This window comes from Notamacropus eugenii, chromosome 2 (assembly GCF_028372415.1).
Source record: "Notamacropus eugenii isolate mMacEug1 chromosome 2, mMacEug1.pri_v2, whole genome shotgun sequence".
Taxonomy (NCBI): Eukaryota; Metazoa; Chordata; class Mammalia; order Diprotodontia; family Macropodidae; genus Notamacropus; species Notamacropus eugenii.
The window spans coordinates 426,294,906-426,313,548 of NC_092873.1; the positions used below are offsets into that span (position 1 = coordinate 426,294,906).

The 18,643-nt window shown below is 39.8% G+C and overlaps 2 protein-coding genes across 5 annotated transcripts in view; one reads left to right on the plus strand and one right to left on the minus strand.

The window, feature by feature from the left end:
• Positions 1 to 5,334, minus strand: part of DTL (denticleless E3 ubiquitin protein ligase homolog) — a 44,432-nt gene extending 39,098 nt beyond the window's left edge. Inside the window, exon 1 of the mRNA XM_072647891.1 lies at positions 5,162 to 5,334. Within this exon, the coding sequence (XP_072503992.1) occupies positions 5,162 to 5,306 (145 nt within the window). The 5' untranslated portion in view covers positions 5,307 to 5,334. The remainder of the gene's footprint in view (positions 1 to 5,161) is intronic.
• INTS7 (integrator complex subunit 7) overlaps positions 4,422 to 18,643 on the plus strand; it is an 80,070-nt gene continuing 65,848 nt past the window's right edge. The window contains exons 1-4 of one of the 4 annotated variants that reach the window (XM_072647890.1): positions 4,422 to 4,692; positions 11,454 to 11,583; positions 15,058 to 15,204; positions 18,077 to 18,214. In XM_072647890.1, the coding sequence (XP_072503991.1) occupies positions 18,078 to 18,214 (137 nt within the window). In that variant the 5' untranslated portion in view covers positions 4,422 to 4,692; positions 11,454 to 11,583; positions 15,058 to 15,204; position 18,077. Of the gene's footprint in view, positions 4,693 to 5,561; positions 5,793 to 11,453; positions 11,584 to 15,057; positions 15,205 to 18,076; positions 18,219 to 18,643 lie in introns of those variants that run through there. The other 3 variants (XM_072647887.1, XM_072647889.1, XM_072647888.1) reach the window with 3 other exon arrangements.

Below are 18,643 nucleotides of genomic sequence, written 5' to 3' on the forward strand. Positions count from 1 at the left end.
TGAATGTAATGGAATGGTGAACAGACGGATTTCAGAAAAACCCAGAAAGATATATATGAACTGATGCTAAGTGGAGTAGAACCTGAAGAACATTATATACAGTAATAGCCAGTGTGCAAGGACTGTTTCTGATAAACTTAGCCCTTCACAGCAATGCAAGAACCTAAAACCAAAGGAATCATGACACAAAATGCCATCCACAATCAGAGAAAGAAGTGTGGAGTCAGAACACAGAATGAAGCAGAATATTTTCTCCTTTGCTATGTTTCATTTTTCTCATAGTTCCTCTCATTCATGTTAATTCTTCTATGCAACTTGACTAACATGAAAATGTTTTTAATAGGAATGCATGTGTAAAATCCATATAGGATTGCATGCTGTCTTGGGGAATAAGGGGGAGAAAATGTGGAACTCATAGAAGTGATTGTTGAAAACTGAAAACAGATAAATTAACAAACTTGGGGGGAAAATACTTTGGCCACATAATGAGAAGACAGGACTCATTAGAAAAGACTGCTCCTGGGAAAGACTGAAGGCAAGAGGTAAGCAGAGGATGAGATGAATAGTGTTCTGGAAGCTACAAACAGGAGCTTAGACTTTGGGAGATAGTGGAGGACAGAAGACCTGCTGTGGTCCATGGGACCATGAAGAGTCACACACGACCAAACAATAACGCTGATGACTCTCAAATCTCCCCATCTTGTCCTAACCTCTCTTCTGACTGCCTATTTCCCTTCTCCAACTGCCTTTCAGACAACTCAAACTGCATGTTCAGTAGACTTAAAATCAATTAAACTCACTATCATTCCCTCTACACCCTCTCTGTGCTACCTGTCCAAGGCAACCCCACTCTCCCTGGCCCTCAGGGTCACAAAGTAGGTGTTATCCTCAACTCCTCATGCTCTCTCACTGCCCAAATCCAATCTGTTGCTAAGGCCTATCAATTTCAATTTTGCAACATCCCTGGAATATACCTTCTTCTCTCCTCTGACACTGTAACCAACATTGTGCAGGCCCTCATCACTTCATGCTTGGACTTTTGCAATAGCCAACTGAGCCTACCTGCCTCAAGTCTCTCCCAACTCCATTACATCCTCCATTCCACTGCTACTTTCAGACTGACCAACAAACACTATTATTTACACTATTGTTATTATACTTGTTGTGGGCAGTAGTCTTATTTCCTAAATAAACTCCCTAAGGGCATCATCTAACAAACTTTTTTTGATTATATATTAGGTTAGGGGTATCAAGAAATATATTATGTCTTACACTTACACATAAAGATATGGAGATATAGGTTTGTTAAAGCCAAACAGATTTGGCTTTAACAAATACCCTTTCTTAGCGTAGAATCAATGGCAAATGAACAGTATAGGTGTACTAAAAACATTTTCATTGGAGAAACTGGGAAACACAGGAGATGAAACTTAAAATTGATTTTGAAAGGAAAGTCAGGACCTAAGACAGGAGTGGGGAACCTGCGACTTCCAGGTCACATGTGGTCTTCTGGGTCCCTGGATGCAGCTTTTTGACTGAGTCCAACTTTTACAGAACAAATCCTTTTATTATGGGGATCTGTTCTGTGAAGTTTGCATTCAGGCAAAGGGCAGCCCTTGGAGACCTAGAGGGTCACATGTGGCCTCAAGGCCACAGATTGCCCACCTCTGATCTAATACTTGGCTCTTTTTTGGATCCATGATGACTCTCCATAAATGTAAAACACATCCCTCTCACTCCTCCCCTAGCCTTATTATGGATAATATATTTTCCAGTAAGTACATGGAGGATGTACCCAATCTTCTAACTTATTTTGTAACAATCTTCTAATCTTTCTGCAAAGGCAGAGAGGCAGGAATGTGGACAACATGAAAAGAACAGGTTGGGCTGATTACACAGATTCCTTAGAGAAGTTCTCTATATAAAGTTAGATGTGTGTGTACTTCCCCTGCCTTCCTTGCAAAGGTAAAGAACTATTGATGTGGAATACTACCTATAAAATCAGACTTTTTTCAAATGCTGACTAATTTTGCCACTTTTCATAATAGTTATAAAGGATAGCTCTCCAGAAAGGAGGAAATACCGGGAAATATAGATAAGCTAAAAACAAATGATATCAACAATCTATGTTTTAACCATTTTAAATAGGTGTGTGTAAAGGGAGTGGTTGAACAGGGCTTTGAATAATAGCTAAAGAATAGCATAGGCAATGGAAGTCTTTTTAAGATTTCTGAACAGAGGGGACAGAAGAATGACATAAGCAAGGCAATGTTTAGGGAGATTAATTTGCTAAAGATGAGTGGTAGACTAGAGACAGAGCAGGTAGATTACTATTTCAGTAGTTCTGATATGAGATAAAGTGGGCTTCGACATGAATGGTGGCAATCTGAATGGAAAGAAAGAAGCAGATATGAGATATATTAGGAAGGAATAATCAATAGGATTTGAAATCTGATTAGATGAATGAAAAACATGTACTTTATTCCAAGGGGTCAACAATCACCTCATGAGACTTATGTGAAAACCAGTTTTATTTTACAAGAGAAACGAACAAGCATGTGGAACCCAAAGAGTTCACAGTCCTTACAGAAGTTTGCATATTTATGACAGTACAACAAAAGGAGGAGGAAAAAACATATATTTCCACCTAAAAGGTATGACATGGGAGGGGAAAGGTGCAGTAAAGCTCCTCCTGAAGGGGAGGAACAAGGTGATGGCAAAAGCCAAATTCTTTTACCTTGGAAACCACTAAACCATAAGTTCCCAAACTTATTTAGCCTATTGCCCCCTTTTCCAAAAAGAAAAATTATTCAGTGCCCCTCTGAAGTTAGGTAACCCTTTACTTTTATTCAAGGCCCCTCAAATGCAGGTGAGGCTATGATTCCCCCCCAATCTTTTGATAGGAGGAGTCCTGCTTATCTGCAAAGGACCCCAGCTGCACAAATATTTTCCCAGATTGGCACAGATTGTCTGGTGCCTGTCTTGTCTCCCAAGGACACACAGTAATCCAGGTCCGGGTGCAAACAACAAATTATGTCAGCTGCGGGGCAGCTTTGTCCCAAACACATGCAGGGCTGGCCTCCTGCATGCTCTGGGTCTAGTGTTTCTGGAAAATATGGCAACTCAAAAAGACAAGTTCAGGGGACCCCATAACAAAGCACTGTGCTGTCCTGGGGATACAGAATCAAAAGCAGAGAGACTGCTCTCAAAGAAGTTTGTATTCCAAAAGATTAGGAATAGTGAAAGAGGAGACTATGTGGGAAAGGGAAGAAATTCCAGATTGGACACTAAGTTTGGGGGAAAGGTGAGAGTTTAATTTTAAAATGTAAGTGATAACTGAATATTTTGTAGATGAATAGAGATCCAAGAACCCATGTCTTAAACCAGAATTCTCTGATACACAAATCCCTTATACATAAAAATGGTCAATTCATACTATTGCGCCAGGGACAGACTTTCTTTGGAAGAATTCTCTAAGGCATATTATTCCTTTCTTACTACTTGCCAAGCTGCTCTATTTCACTATGGTGGAAGAGAGGTGAAAAGCACTCAAATAATGCTATCACAATCCTTTCCTTCTCGTTTCCCACAGAAACAATGCCATATAATGGTTATTAGGTTCTCTAATCAGAATATAATACCGTCTGGTACTATTTCATCTTCATTGTGGATTAAACAGGTAAGAAATCTAACCACAATTTACAATATTGTTTCCGTGGGGAAATGTGTGAACTCGACCAATTTACAAAGAACTTTTGAAACACAAATAATTTTCAAGTGACCTGTACTTCTTTGTACATCCATCAAAACAGGCACCTGCAGTACTTAGTGCCATAAAATTAACATTTGCTTGATTAGCAAGTATTCCATATTCTTGATTAATGTGCTTTAAAAAACTGTTTTGCTGTTTCTAAGTTGTGCATTTGGTTCATCTGTAAGAATGTCTGCCCCAAACAAAGTCAATCTGAATACTAGAGAGGTTTTAATTCTAAATAGATCTCTCAGTACAACAGACATTTATTAAGAGCCTAATATAAGATGTTTCAAAAATGCAGTTTTTTAAGCACTAAGAGGTTTGGGACACTTTGTACTTGCAAGGAATTGTACTGGAAATACAAAGGTGAAAAAAAATGAAAGGGGTCTCAGCCCCTAAGATATTTGTAATATAATGGTAGGAGGGGTACACCACGGATACGCACAAGTATAATAAGGGAATCAGGGAATTCGAAGGGGGAGAGCTGAACAGGAAGAGATAAGATAAGAATTGGTTTCTAGGCCTAGGAGTCAGAGTTAAATGGAGGAGAGATGGGGGAGGAATCTTGCAGGAAGATAAGGACCGAGGCGTCCTTGAGCTCGCAACCCTCCCGGACAATCCACAACAATTTAACCATTTATTTGGTACCAGACACGGGGCTCAGTCCGGGGGATACAAAGAAGAGGCAAACACTCGGTGCCTGCCCCAAGTCCCCAGGTTTGGATTCACTCAGCTCCTCCTCGGAGCCGCTCTGGGGGTGTAAAGCACTCCCAGGGTAACGGGGAACCATCAGCACGCAGGGCACGCACCGAGCTCGCCCCAGAGCAAGGGCCTCCAGGAAGGCGGAATCGAGATTTTGGTGGGATCTGGGCCCCTCGAGATGCGCGTGTTCTAAGGGTCCACATGTAAAAAACCTGTTCAAACAGGATACGTCGTAGGTAAACGGGAGGTGAGGAGGGAGGATGGGAGGGGGCGGGGGGGAGGACTAGGGCAGGCCCCTGCGGGTGGGATCTGAGCCGAGTCTGGGAAACTAGATCGGGAAAGGAGAAACATGAACCTAAGTTAGCGCTAATCTAGCGCTTTCAGAGTCGCCCAAGGCTCGGACTTTTTAAGGGGGATCTCAAGGGATCACCCCTTCCCTCATCCCGCAGAGACAGCCCTGGACCCGCGGTTTCGGAAGCGCACTCCAAGCCGCCAGCCGTCCTCGAGTTCCCATCCAGCCTCGGCGGGCGGGGGGAGGGGTCACCGCAAGCTCTCTCCATCCCCTGGGGCGCCCCGGCCGCAACGAAAGCCCGGGGCTCCGATCAGGGGGGCTGAGCGCCCGGGTAGCGGAGGGGAGGGGGAGAGCGAGGCAGCCCGAGACCTGGGGACGCCGACCTGCCAGCGACCGTTAGAACCGTTACTTACCATTCCCAATCGCGCCCAGGCGGGGCTGGCGGAGGAGCGAATGGAACAGCATCTGAGGCGGCGGGAAAAGGCCGGGGAGCAGAGGAAACCCGCAGGCGGTGCAAAACCTACAGCCCCCACGCCCTCTCCCCCGTCCCCAGCCCATTTATACCGGCTAACTCCCGCCACCACCGGCTCCAGCCAACAAACTCCGCGCCAAACTGACGAAACGCCACCTGATTGGCTCCTGCCGTTCCATCGCTGAGACGCAAGCCACGCCTCCTTCGAGATCCCCGCCTCCTTCTCACCCGCCCTCCCTCCTCCCACTGAGGAAGCCCCAGGGCGAGTGGCTATTGGCTCCGTTTGCGCCTGCGCCGGGTGAAGACGAAAGGCTGAACGGCGGAGCACTTAGGCCGCATGCGCGGTATTAGCTGGCAGAAAGCCGAGGTAGGGGGGAAGAAAACACGCGAGAACAAATTGGAGGGAGATGGTTGCGTTGCTGCGGAGTTTCTAATCCTGAATAGGCTTGTCTAATTACTGTTAGAGCGCCATGGCGTCGAATTCGAGCAAATCTTTCTTGGCAGACGCCGGCTATGGCGAACAGGAACTGGATGCGAACTCAGCCCTCATGGAACTGGATAAAGGTATCACGGTAGCTAACCGTCCGCGTCAAAATGGGAGGGGGGGAAGGACGGGGAGAAATGGCGCCACCAGCTGGTCGAGGCCTGAAGACGAGCTAGGGGCGCATGCGCGGTAACCTTGGCAGTGGGGGTAGTCCTTTTTCTCGGAAGCTGGCACGGTTTGTTCCACGCTTTCCGTGGGTCGCGGGAGGTGTGGGAGGTGAACTTTGAAATGCCCGCAGCCTCAAGCTGGAGGGCTTGGAGGGGGAAGGGGAAAGCGTTCGGGGCCGGGGGCGTGGAGCCCTGGATTCACGCGCCAGCCACGCACCTGCTGTCAAACCTTTAGCTTCCCCAAAGTCGAACTGGTTTATAAAAATCTTGGGCCTGTTAAAAGTACGTGCCTTCTGAGCCCGGCATTTGATTGTTGGGTCGTCTCCGACTCCCAGGGACCACATCAGGCCTTTCTGGGCCAAGCGGCTAACGACCCACAGGTTAAAGGATTCCCCCGGGGTCACGGCTGGGGTCGCATTTGAACTCGGGTCTCCCTGACTCCTGGCCCACCGCCTCTGCATTGCGCCCCCTAGCTTGGATTGATGGACCTTCTGGACTTGGGTTTGTCGCATTTGCAGCGAATACCGCGGAGGAAGGGCTTTTGTCACTGTTTTTGACTCACCTATGAGAGCAAAGTAGAACAAATGGTTTTTATTTTTAAACGTTGAAAGCGCCTTAGCTGTTTCTATTACCCAGCGCAAGAAGTTGGTCAGATTTGCAAGAATACAGGTCGTTCCCCAGTTGACAAGTTTGTCCAGGGATGTGAACAAGCAGTTTTCAGATGAAGATATCAAAGCTAACTGTACTCGTATGAAAAAATGCTCCAAATCACTACTGATTGGAGAAATACCAATTAAAACAACTCTGAGGTGTCACCTCACACCTATCAGATTGGCTGATATGGCAAAAATGGAAAATGTTAAATGTGGAGAGCATATGGAAGAATTAGAACACTAATGCATTGTTGGTGGAATTGTAAACTGATCCAGCCAGTCTTGTGAGTAATTTAGGACTGTGCCTAAAGGACTGGAAAACCGGGCATACGCTTTGAACCAGCACAATTACGTCTATATTTCTAAAAACTCCTGTGGCTCTCAAGGGTAAAGAAAAAAATTTTGTTTTTGGCACTTAAAGCCCTCCAGAATCTGACTCCAGCTTCCTTCTTCAGACCAGGCACTGAAAGGCTGAGGAGAAAATAAGACCAGTTGTCTGGGTTTAAGGACCTTACAGTTTAATGGGAGAAGACAACTGTGTGTAAGCAAGGCATCTGCAAGATAAATTGGAAATAATGTCTAAGGAAAGGCACTAAAGGAAGGTTTCCTGCAGAAGATGAGAGAAGCAGAGGAAAGAAAGAGAACCATGGAAAATGTGCTGGTGAAGGAGTGTCCCTTGTGAGGAATAAATAGCAGGTGCCACTGGATTGCAGAGTTAGGAGGGAGGGATTAAGGTATAAGAACTTGGAAAAGGTTTTTATACTTGATCCTGGAGGGAGCCATTGGTGTTGATTGAATAGGTGAGGATGTGGGCCAAGAAGACAGCTTTGATAGAAGAGTGAAGGATGGATTGGAGGAGAGACTTGAGGTAGGGAGACCAAGCAAAAAGATATTGCAATAGTCCAGGTGATGAGGGCCCAGCACCAAAGTAGTTTTCATGTTAGAGAAGAGAAGGGGCCTACTCTAGAAATGTTGTAAGGTGGGAAAAGATAAGCAATAAATTGAATATGGGGGCTAGGCTGAGAGAGAGTGAGGGCTGGATAAGTGGATTTGAAGATAGTTGGTGTAGACATAGGAACTGAATCCATAGGAACTGAAGAGATCACTATGTAAAGCAGTATGGGGGAGATATGTTCTGTCTAGGACAAAACCTTAGGGGAACCCCCCACAGTTAGTGGATATGTATGGCTTGGATGGAAATCCAGCAAAGGATACTGAAAAGGAACAGATTGGTAAGGGAACCATGTGGTCTTTAAAAAGGTTCAAGAGACATAATTTTCTGGATAATTTGATAATTTTATTAATAATATCTTAATTTTAATTAAATTTGGCTGTCTCTCTTTTAGACCAGAGATAATCATGGGGCAGGCTCACTGCTTCTCTGCCCATTGGAAGAGGGGTGAGATCAGGGTGGCAATCAAGTCTGATTGACTAAAAATGAGAGAACGAATAGTGCAATGAGGGGCTGGACCTGAACTTTGATTATGACTTTTACTTCTAGGTTAGTTCTATCCTTGGGCAATCTATTCAAAGATTTTATCCCTACTCAGACCTGAATAGGGCACTGTGGCTTTCCCACCTGGGTGGTTTCTGAATCCTAGCTCATTAGTAATCTTTCATGATTAGTCTGATCTTTTAAAATCAGGACTTTGGAAAAGGGGGAGAACTCTGGATCTCCTCAAATCATTGGTTATTGATAATCATTTCTCTCAACCAGGAGAGTTATGTCACTAGAACCAAGAGAAAAGTGAGTGTTAAGGAAAAAAGAGTGATCAATAGTATCCAAAGGCTACAGAGAGGTTGAGAAGGGTAAGGATTGAAAAAAGGCCATTGAATTTGACAATTGACAGATCATTAATAACTTTGGAGAGAGGAGTTTCAGTGGAATGATGAAGCTTTCTGGAAGCCATGCAGTAGAGATTTGAGAATGAGAGAAAAGGACGAGGTAGCACATTAGTCAGTAGTTAAGTAAACATTTATTAAAGGCCTGCCACATGCCAGGCACTGTGCTAAGCTTTGGAGACATTAAATGCAAAAGGAAATCCTTGTCCTCAAGGAGCTTACAGTGTAATGGGGGTGAGGCAACACACCAGAGGAAACTGAGAAGGAAGTCCATGATTTTATGGATTGTTTTCTCCCAGTTTCAGTCCTATATTATTGTGACCTGAAACGGATTTTTAATTCTTTGTCAGATAATCCACATACTAATATTAGTTCAAAGAATGTTTAGAGCTACTAGGGACCTTATATACCAGAGATGAAGGAAATGAAGCTTTTTTTTTATAGTATCCAACCTTTTTTTTAACTAGTATCTTTTAAAGGTACTATGTGACTTTGAGTAAATCATAAATTTAACCTAGGTATCTTACCAACTTCTTTGACAAATTGACAAGATCATAGATGCTTCCCTATTTTAAAGGTTATTTAATAATCTGGGCCTTTTCTTCCAGTAAGATAAAAGACTTTATATACTATTACAAGTAATTGGAATTTTATAGTTTTCTGTTTAGTTTATGACAATTTAAAATTGGTTTATATTTCACTAAAATCTGCTATAGTATTTAAGAGGTGGTGTGGCATACATAATGAGTGGGTAGATGTCTGACTTGCAGTCAAAAAGACCTGGGTTTAAATTCTGCCTCAGAGCCTTTCTAGCAAAATGTGATCATAGATTAGTCATTTAACCTCTCAGCCTCAGTTTTTTCACTTGTAAAAATCTGTCCTACACTATTGTAAGACTCAAACGAGGTAATGTATATAAAGTGCTATATAAGTACTAGCTATTATTACTAAAGGATATCAAGCTTTGAGAAACTCGATTTACATTTCTTAAAATGCCTGAGTTCAACATCTGTCAACCAGTGAGCATTCATTAAGTGCCGGTTATGTACCAGGCACTTTGCTAGCATTGGGAATGGGAAAAATGAAGCAGTTACAGCCCTCAAGGAGCCTACCTTCTATTGAAAATATATAAACACATAGTTAAGTTGGAGGTAATTAACTGGGCTGGAGAGGTCCTAATTAGGGACAAGGAAGGAGGAATGGAATAAGGAAAGGTATTGTGGTGGGACTAGTGCTTGAGCTCAGTTTTTAAGGAAACTAGGGATTCTGAGAGGCATAATTGAGAAAGGAGGGTATTCTAGGTATGGGGATGGGGAAGACCTATAACAAATGGCTGCAGGAACCTGTTTTCCCCATGCTCTTAGGAATTTTCCTCTGCTCTACCTTCCCCTTTCCACTTGAAGCCCTACCAATAGCTCTATTAGGACTTCATCTGTCACCACTCTTGGTTTCTCACCAGTTCTAGTTGGTCAAGGCCAGTTGTAAAGGAGAGATAAAAACAGGGACCCTTGAAATGCAGAGGGGGCTTCTTACATATCCATCTCTTTAGCCCTTGTTTCCTTTGCCTTTTGCTCTCCTTCCTACTCTGTTCATTGTCATTCTAGCTTGATTTGACAGTAGAAGAATGGATGGGCAGATTCCCCAACTAGCTGCTACCATAATATTCCTTATGCCACTCTCCCTCCCAAAACTCTGGCCAGTTTTGACCCTATAGCAAGCACATCCTTGCGTCAGGGAAGGGAGATCCCTGTTTACTTTTGTTTCCCACTCCTAGTAATGTCTAGCTTAGGGGTGGGGAACCTTTGGCCTTGAAGCCACACGTGACCTTCTAGATCCTTAAGTGCCACCTTTGTACTGAATCCAAATTTTACAGAACAAAGGAGCTCTTTACCTTTCTCAGAACCTGGTCTCAGTTTTCACCACTGACCACTCATCCCACCCATCCATTTTAAACCTCAAACCTTGAAACCTACCATTTTAGGATGGTAGACTTGAAGTTGGAAGCACCCCTAGAGATCATATTACCACTGTCTTATTTACAGATATGGAAACTTATTTCCAGAAAGATTGTGTTTTCTTAAGGTCTTACAAGTATTGTGTATCCAAGTGGATCACATACCCCTCCCCCTATATTTGCCCTTTTCACACATCTCTTCTTTAAATTTTGTCTGGGAATGAAGTGAGGGAGATAAAAATACCTGAAGTATATTCCCTAACCACTATTTATTAGAATGCTTTGGGAGAAAATTTCAGATTTATTAGTAGAGAAAAGAGGTTATCTTGGACCTTATAAATGTTGCGAACCTTACTTATATTTATAATGCTATTTTTATGGGGAATGAGGTCTAAGCATACAAATTGCTAACATTATAAGCAGGCTGTAAATTGGGTAATAATACTTGTGTACCCTAAGTTTGTTTTGTAGTTCTAGCTTTTATCTTGAAAAAAGAGACAGCTGATAAGATTTCTAAATAGCTTTTATTACTGAGCAAGTCATTTCCCCTCAATCACTCTTGATTTCCTCATCTATAAAATGGGGACAGTTATCCTTCCCGAGTATTCCACAATTCGTGGGATCCTTATGAGGAAAGCACTTTGCAAACCTTAGATTATATAAATGTGATATTTGGTACATGGTTAGCTGCACATGTAATTGTCCTGATCAGAGTTTATAGGTCACATAATGATTGGTTAGAGTAACAGGAGTCTATTCTTTGTACAGTGATGTTGAGTAGCTTTAAAAGAGGAAGCATTTGAATAAGGCATTGATGAAAATACCATAGGAAACAGTTCTTTAAAACCTAATTCTTCATTTCTGTTTTATTTTACTGTTTTCATCTGTTGATGAATAGATGTTTCCAAAGAGTTCTCATTGACAGATTTTTCAAGAAACCTTAGAATTTTTTTCTATTTAAATATTCATGGTGATTTAAAACCTCTGTCTTGCAGAACAAGTTATTAATATATTGCTAGAGCTACTAATATCTTAGTGTACATTTAATAATATACAAACCCTTTGGGACTTAAAATTGAAAAGTACTTTTAACACTGCAAAGTATATACCTTCCCTGTTGTTGCTTTTAATAGGATTGAGATCTGGCAAACTTGGAGAGCAGTGTGAAGCAGTTGTACGTTTTCCTAGACTCTTTCAGAAGTATCCATTCCCTATTCTTATCAACTCTGCATTCCTCAAGCTGGCTGACGTATTCAGAGTTGGGTAAGTCTAATATATGCCCTTTCTAAAGTATCAGTATTTCAGTTATTTGTTTTGGTTTGAGACAGTAGCCTCTTTTTCTCTGTCTTGGGCTGTCTTCTTTTGGGTTAGTCTCTATTGTCTGATTTACTTTTTGTTTGCTTTTCTGATTTACCCTCACAGGTTGAATTATCTTCTTGCTTGTGACTCCCAGACTCAGCCTTTGTCTTTCTTTAAAGCTCTGCCATTGGGCATTAAGAGGCAGAATGGTATAGAGGCCAAGAAGATCTGGTTCAGTTCTGCCTCATTCACTTAATGTGTGTGCCTGGGCAAAACCTTGTCTAGGTTCATTTTCCTTTTCAGGAAAATGAGGACAATCATAACCATGTTACCTGTGTCACCAGGTTGTTATGATGATGAAATGAGATTTTTATCTGTGTCTGTGTGACATTTTGAAGATCTTAACATGATCTGTAAATATCAGTTATTATTGTTATTACATTCTATTTCTCACCTCTAAGCCTTGATACAGGCTGTCCCCCATGCTTAGAGTGTTCTCCATCCACTCCCCCACCTCTTGAAACCTCAAAGTTCCATCAAAATTTAGTTCAAGTGTTGTTTCCTACACAAAATTTTTCCTGATTCCTCAAGTGTTTAGAGCTTCTTTACCCGCTTATTACTTTTTTTATTTATTGTTTATATTTTGTATTTTCTTAGCTGTGTGCATGTTGTTTCTTCCAGGATTATAAAAAGTTTTTAAGGCAAGGATGATTTACTTTGTTTGATCCCAAGTATCTAACCCATACTCGGTGCCAAATTAATTCTGAATGAATACTTCCTAAACTGAATTAAACCAGCCTTTCTTTCCAACCCCTATATTAGATATTTTTACTTCTATTCAGTTAATGTCAAAAAAGGGTACACAAAAAATTTTAAAGGTACACAGCTATTAGCACCTCACCATGATTCCCATCAGAGTTTTCCTTCTGAATATAAAACATGATAGATAACATAAACTTAAAATTCATATACATGTATAAAGTCAGTATCTATCTATTAAAAAACAATAAAAGCAAATACTTTAAAACAGTTCTAAAGGGTCAACAAAGAAAAGTTACTTCTCAGATTAAAAAAATAATTACAGCCATCACAGACTTTGGAAGGAATTCAGTCCAATTCATAATCAAACATGAGAAATAGTCATCTAACCTTTGCTTAAAGCTGTTCACTAACACTAAAATCCCCCCCCCCCCCCGATTTTGGGACTGTTTTTTGTCTTTGTATCCTTAAAGCCTAGCCTCCTACAAATGAATGTTTACTAAATGTTTCTTGAATGGAAACAAATTGGATCTTTTTTATGCCTTCTCCTTATTATCTTGTGAAGTTTTCAATTACCCAAGTGGAAGAATTTACATTTATTGTTAGTAAATTTCATTCTATTAGATTTAGTGCCAACATATCATTCAGTGTGTTAGCTGTTTCTCCTAGTTCTGTGTCATTTGCAGATATGGTGAGCATGCCATTTATTCCTTTGTTCATATCATTAATAAAAATGCTAAATGCACATAGGATAATGCACAGATCCTTGGAGCATTCTACTGAATATATCCAGCCATGTTGGTTTCTGTACAGTACATATGCTTACAGATCTGGTGTAAAAAATGCCAAAAGTCATCTAGTCCAACCCCTTTATAAACTACTATTCTATGTATTTAGCCATTCAGTCTGTTCTATTTCCATCTAATTGTATGTCATTGTCTTGTCCACATCTCTTTTAGCCATCTTTTCTCCAAGAATAGTAGAAGGTACTACTTCAGTGTACTTTTCCAGGTTTTCAGCCAGAGTAGGCTACTAACTGTTCTCTGAACTCCTGACTCTATCTCCTACCTCTTTATACTGCACAAACCACCTCACCCTCCCAGACCTCTGCCTTTCAACAGCCTTAATTTTCTTCAAAACTTACCTCATATACTATCTCTTCTTTGTAAACACTTTCTCCCTCCTCTCAGTCTTCTAAACCATCTTGTTTGATCTTACCCTTGCCCCCTTATTTCCTATCTTGTACTATGTCTTTTCTATTTACTTTTTTTTGCATACCACTATAGAGTATTAGTTCCTGAATGTAGTTTTTGTTTTTGTCTTTATATTACTAGCAGAATTCCTTATACATAGTAGTTGCTTGCTTAACGTTTGTTGAAATTATTAAATTGTGCTCCGCCTAGTTTAGTTAAGACTCTTTTTTAAAAAAAGATAAGGAGCCCAAGGCTCATAGAATTGAAGTAACTTGACCAAAATCACTTTAGTGATTAGTATCAAAACTGAGACCAGAATCCAAGTCTCTGATTCCTAACTGTATGCTTTTTAGTGATGTTTCACACTTCTGCTTTTATACCCTAACATACGCCTAAATGTTCCATGCATGTTGGTTATAGAAGAGTTCTTAATGTATTATAAAAATGAACATATAGTACATAAATTCTCTGTGCTACTAGTTTTTAAATTTTAACCATCTAAAAAGCTAATATGCTGCCTTTAGTAAACATGAATTAGACCCTCTTCTCTTCTTCCTTTTCTACCATACTTTGAAGGAAAAAATGTGGCACCAAAACAACCTGAGGAGGTGTGGGAATGATAGGACCTTTCTTATTGTATGTGTGTGTATATCTACATCTATAGAAATAGTTATAGATAGATATATCAGTTACACTTTGAGAGAGACACTAATTGGCTCTATCTTCTTCCTCCATGAATCACTAACATTTGGGGGCCATAGGTTAGAAAGGTATTGAAAGTGAATTTTGGGGGAGAATATAACTAACTCCATCTTGCTCTGTATCAACCATTTTTGCTGTATGTGACCCCTGATGAACTGCGACACCAGCTGCCGCAATTGGTGTCCTTCAGTGTTTTCTCTTTTCTTATCAGTACAAAATGACTTAGTAACTGAAAGTAGAGGATTCCAGAGTCCTTGGAATGTCCTCCTCCCTTGTCTGGTCTGATGGAGAGTTCTTGGAGAGTTCTCTTTGATTTAGTGAAACTAAATACTATACTAAGAAAATAAACTCCCTTATCTATTTACTGCAGCAAATGATATATATTTTCCTTTAACAAGTATTCTATTTTTCTTTGTATGGCCATCCGTGTTTTGATGAATAACTATCTTGCTGTTTTCTTTGTTTCATGTAATGCATAAATATTGCTTGCTGAATTATGAATGATACATTCACCATCAATTGCTGGTAGATAATGACACACTCTATGTAATAAAGCCTTTTTTCCTGATTTGGTCTGGCTTAGTGGCTTTAGCTAGTGGAATTCATCAGAAAATTGATGCCACAAAGGAAATAATTAGATCACTGTTAGTACATCCTACTCACTTTCCTTTAATGATGAGTCAAAACAGTGGATTAAAAATGGAGAATGAAAAATTATGTATTGATCCTTGTTATTACTATTTTAAGCAGACAGAATATTTCATATATTTTTTCCTCTTTTTAGAAACAATTTCCTCAGGCTGTGTGTACTTAAAGTTACTCAACAAAGTGAAAAGCATTTGGAGAAGATTCTGAATGTGGATGAGTTTGTGAAGAGGATCTTTTCTGTGATTCATAGCAATGACCCTGTGGCAAGAGCTATTACTCTCCGGTATGGTAGTTTCACTTTGCGTCTAACATTATTCAGAAGATTAACTAAATTCTATATCTGATTAAAACAAGGAAGCTAGAATATTATTTCATTGTGGGTTTCGGGGATTTATGTTTGAAATTAAAACTGAAATAATGAGAAAGACAAACTAATAATCTATAGCTCCTAAAACATTAGGATTTGTATTCTATGGTATAATTTTTATCTAAATAGCACAAATTGTGTGTGTTTTTGATATTTAATATATTTTTAATATAGGTGTTCTGGTTGGATGAACCAATTTATTATTGTTTCATTATTAAATAACCAGAAGTAATACCTAAACTGTTTTCTGAAGGCCCAGTCTTTTCATTTAAAGCTGCATGCTTCCTTAAGCTTATAATTACTATTTCAGGTTGCTGTGTAGATCTGACCTTTGATCCATTAAAAAAGACACTTGATATCTGTGCTCCAATATTGACTTGTAATATACTTCCTTTGATCGTAAAGTTAGAGACATGTTGCTTAATCGGTAGATCTTTAGCTTGTAGATGATGTAATAATCCAAAACCACTGTTGAAATGAAGCAAAATCATATTACTGTTTTATAAGCTTAAACACATGTGAAATAAAATCATAGCTGCTTAAGAATTGGATGGGACATTGGAGAAAAACTTTCTTCCAGAGCAGAAACCTTCTATCCAGAAACCTATTCTGCCACATGACAATCATCATCTTTTTTAGTGAGGGGGTGCTTCCTATCCTTATGAGGTAGACTGCTCTGATAGAAAATTCTAGTGTATATTGATTCCTATCTGTGACTTTCACCCTGATCCCTTTTCTACCTGATAGGCCTTCTTCACATATCTTAATGATGTCTTAATCATATCTTAATATGATTCTCAATGGACTTCTCCATCTTCTCTTTTCAGATCACTTAGCCCCAATTCATCACAGTCCTTCCTGTATAACAGAATTTCCAGACGTTTCACCTTTCTAGTAGCCTTTCCTTGTGCACTTGTCCAGTGTGTCTGTGTTTCTGTACTCAGTATTCTGCACAATTTTAAAATCTTAGCTCATTTTGAAGATACAAAGAATATTTTTATGTAATGGGGAGAGTTAGGTTTACTTTTAAAAAATAGCAAATCATATAAGCAATTTTTTCAAATGGTTAACTTTCCATTATGGTCTTTGTTCTCTGCATTAGGGAACAAGGCATATATATATATATATATATATATATATATATATATATATATGTATATATATATATATATATGTATATATATATATATGTGTGTGTATATATATACACATATATATATATGTATGATGGAAGCAAGCATAGAAAGTCACACAGGGCATGTGCAAAAGCATAGCACTTTCCTATCAGAATATTGTTAGGAAAACTAAAGGTCAGAATGAGTAGAATCTTTCAGGCAAACTACAGACAACCAGGAAGGTTCTTTAGCTATATTGGGAAAAAGAAGATTATCATACACATCTCACTCCCTCCTTTTCCCTTTTTATACTGTCTGCTGATTTCATCAAGTCTCGTAGATTTAACGCTCACATCTGCTTATCCAGTCCTTATCTTCTTCCTTGCTATATTCTTGAATCTCTGAGTACCTGTTGGACATATCTTTATGTCCTGTAGGCTTCTCAAACTCAGTATGTCCAAAATGAATTCTTTATCTTTTCCCCTAAGCCCATTTCTCTTCCTAACTTCTGTCTTTCAGTCAAGGGTACCACCATTTTGTGCTTTACACATAGTAAGTACTTAAGAATGAAATTAAAAAGTTCTTTATAATAAATATTAAGTCACCTGGCTTCAGAAATCATATTGACTTCTTTTCTCACTTATTCCCTTTCTCTATATCCAGTCAGTTGCTAATCTTTGTAGATTAAACAAATTGTACATCTTTTCTCCATTCTTATCACAGCCACCTTGATTCATGCCTTCATCAGCTTTCACCTGGATTTTTTCAATAGCCTTCTAATTGATCTTCCTATAGCCCAGTCTCCCCCCTTTCCAATCTATCCTTTATACAGATGCCAAATTGATTATCTTAAAGCACCAATCCTGTGACTTGTCTGCTAAAGAAGTTAAATCATTGAGCATTGTCAAGTGCTTATTATATGCCAGGCACTATACTAAGTGTTGGGAATACACGTATAAGGAGAAGGAAAAATAGTCCTTTCCCTTAAGGAACTTACAAGGAAAAGTAGTCCAAGACTGGGGTGAACTTCCAGAGTGAAGTGGCCACTGTGGCATAGTAGACAACATTTGACAAAGTGAAGAGTCCAGAGTGCAGCCTGGAAAGGAATGAAGACATGGTTGGCCTGGGCCTCTTCCTTAAAGTGCAGGTTCTGGGAGGAACCAGCCAATCAAAGGGAGAGACTGCAGGGCTGGAGAATACTTCCAGTGTAAGAAATAGTCCGGAGATGGAAAGAGCTTCATTTGATCTTCCAGGATGAAGAGGCAAAGTCCTGTGCAAAGTTAAGAGTGTGGCCTAGAGGGGAATGAAATTGCATTAATAAAGAAGCTTCATTGTCTCCCTGTTACAGATATTCTTAGGGGTCTGTGAGTGGATAGGGGAAAAAATTACATCTTTATTTTCAGTATTAAAAAATATACATAATAAAACTGATTCCTGAGATCTTTTGAAAGTTTTCTTTTTCTTACTATTTGTCAGATAAAGTAACACTTCAAGGCATGTTGTACAAATATTTGAATTTCACAGCATCATTGTCATAGCCAAAACTTATATAGTTTTTCAGCTTTGGTGTATAAAAGTACTCATCTCTTCTAATTTTTAGCAACTTAACTTGCCCCCCCCCCTTTTTTTTACTCTGAATTTACCTTCACTCCTTTTTCTTGGGATTTCCATAGGATGTTGGGAAGTTTGGCATCCATCATTCCTGAGCGGAAGAATGCCCATCATAGTATTCGTCAGAGCCTTGATTCACATGATAATGTGGAAGTTGAAGCTGCTGTTTTTGCTGCTGCTAATTTCTCTGCACAGTCCAAGTAAGTACGTATTTTTTATGTCTAGATTACCAATATATTTCAGTGAGTGACCATTCAAAGTTTGTCAAGCACCTAGTAAGTGTCCAGTGTATTGCCCTGCTCTTGGGAATACAAATGATGAAACCGAGGCTGACAGTTTTAGTGAGCATCTAAGGTGGGATTGAGCCCTTTCCCTTAAACTTCTGTGGATTTATCACAGTCCAACTTGTGATATAGTTATTTATGTGCCTTATTATCCCTGTTAGACTGTAAGGTCCTTGGGGGCAGGGACTTTTTCTTTTATCCCCACTACCAATAACTCTGGCTTGCATAATGTAGATACTTGATAAATATTTGTTGAATTAAATTAACCTTGTGAAAGTGAAAGTTCTAAGACAGAAAGGAAAAGACATCATTTCATTAACAGCCTAGAACTAAGAGATACCGTAT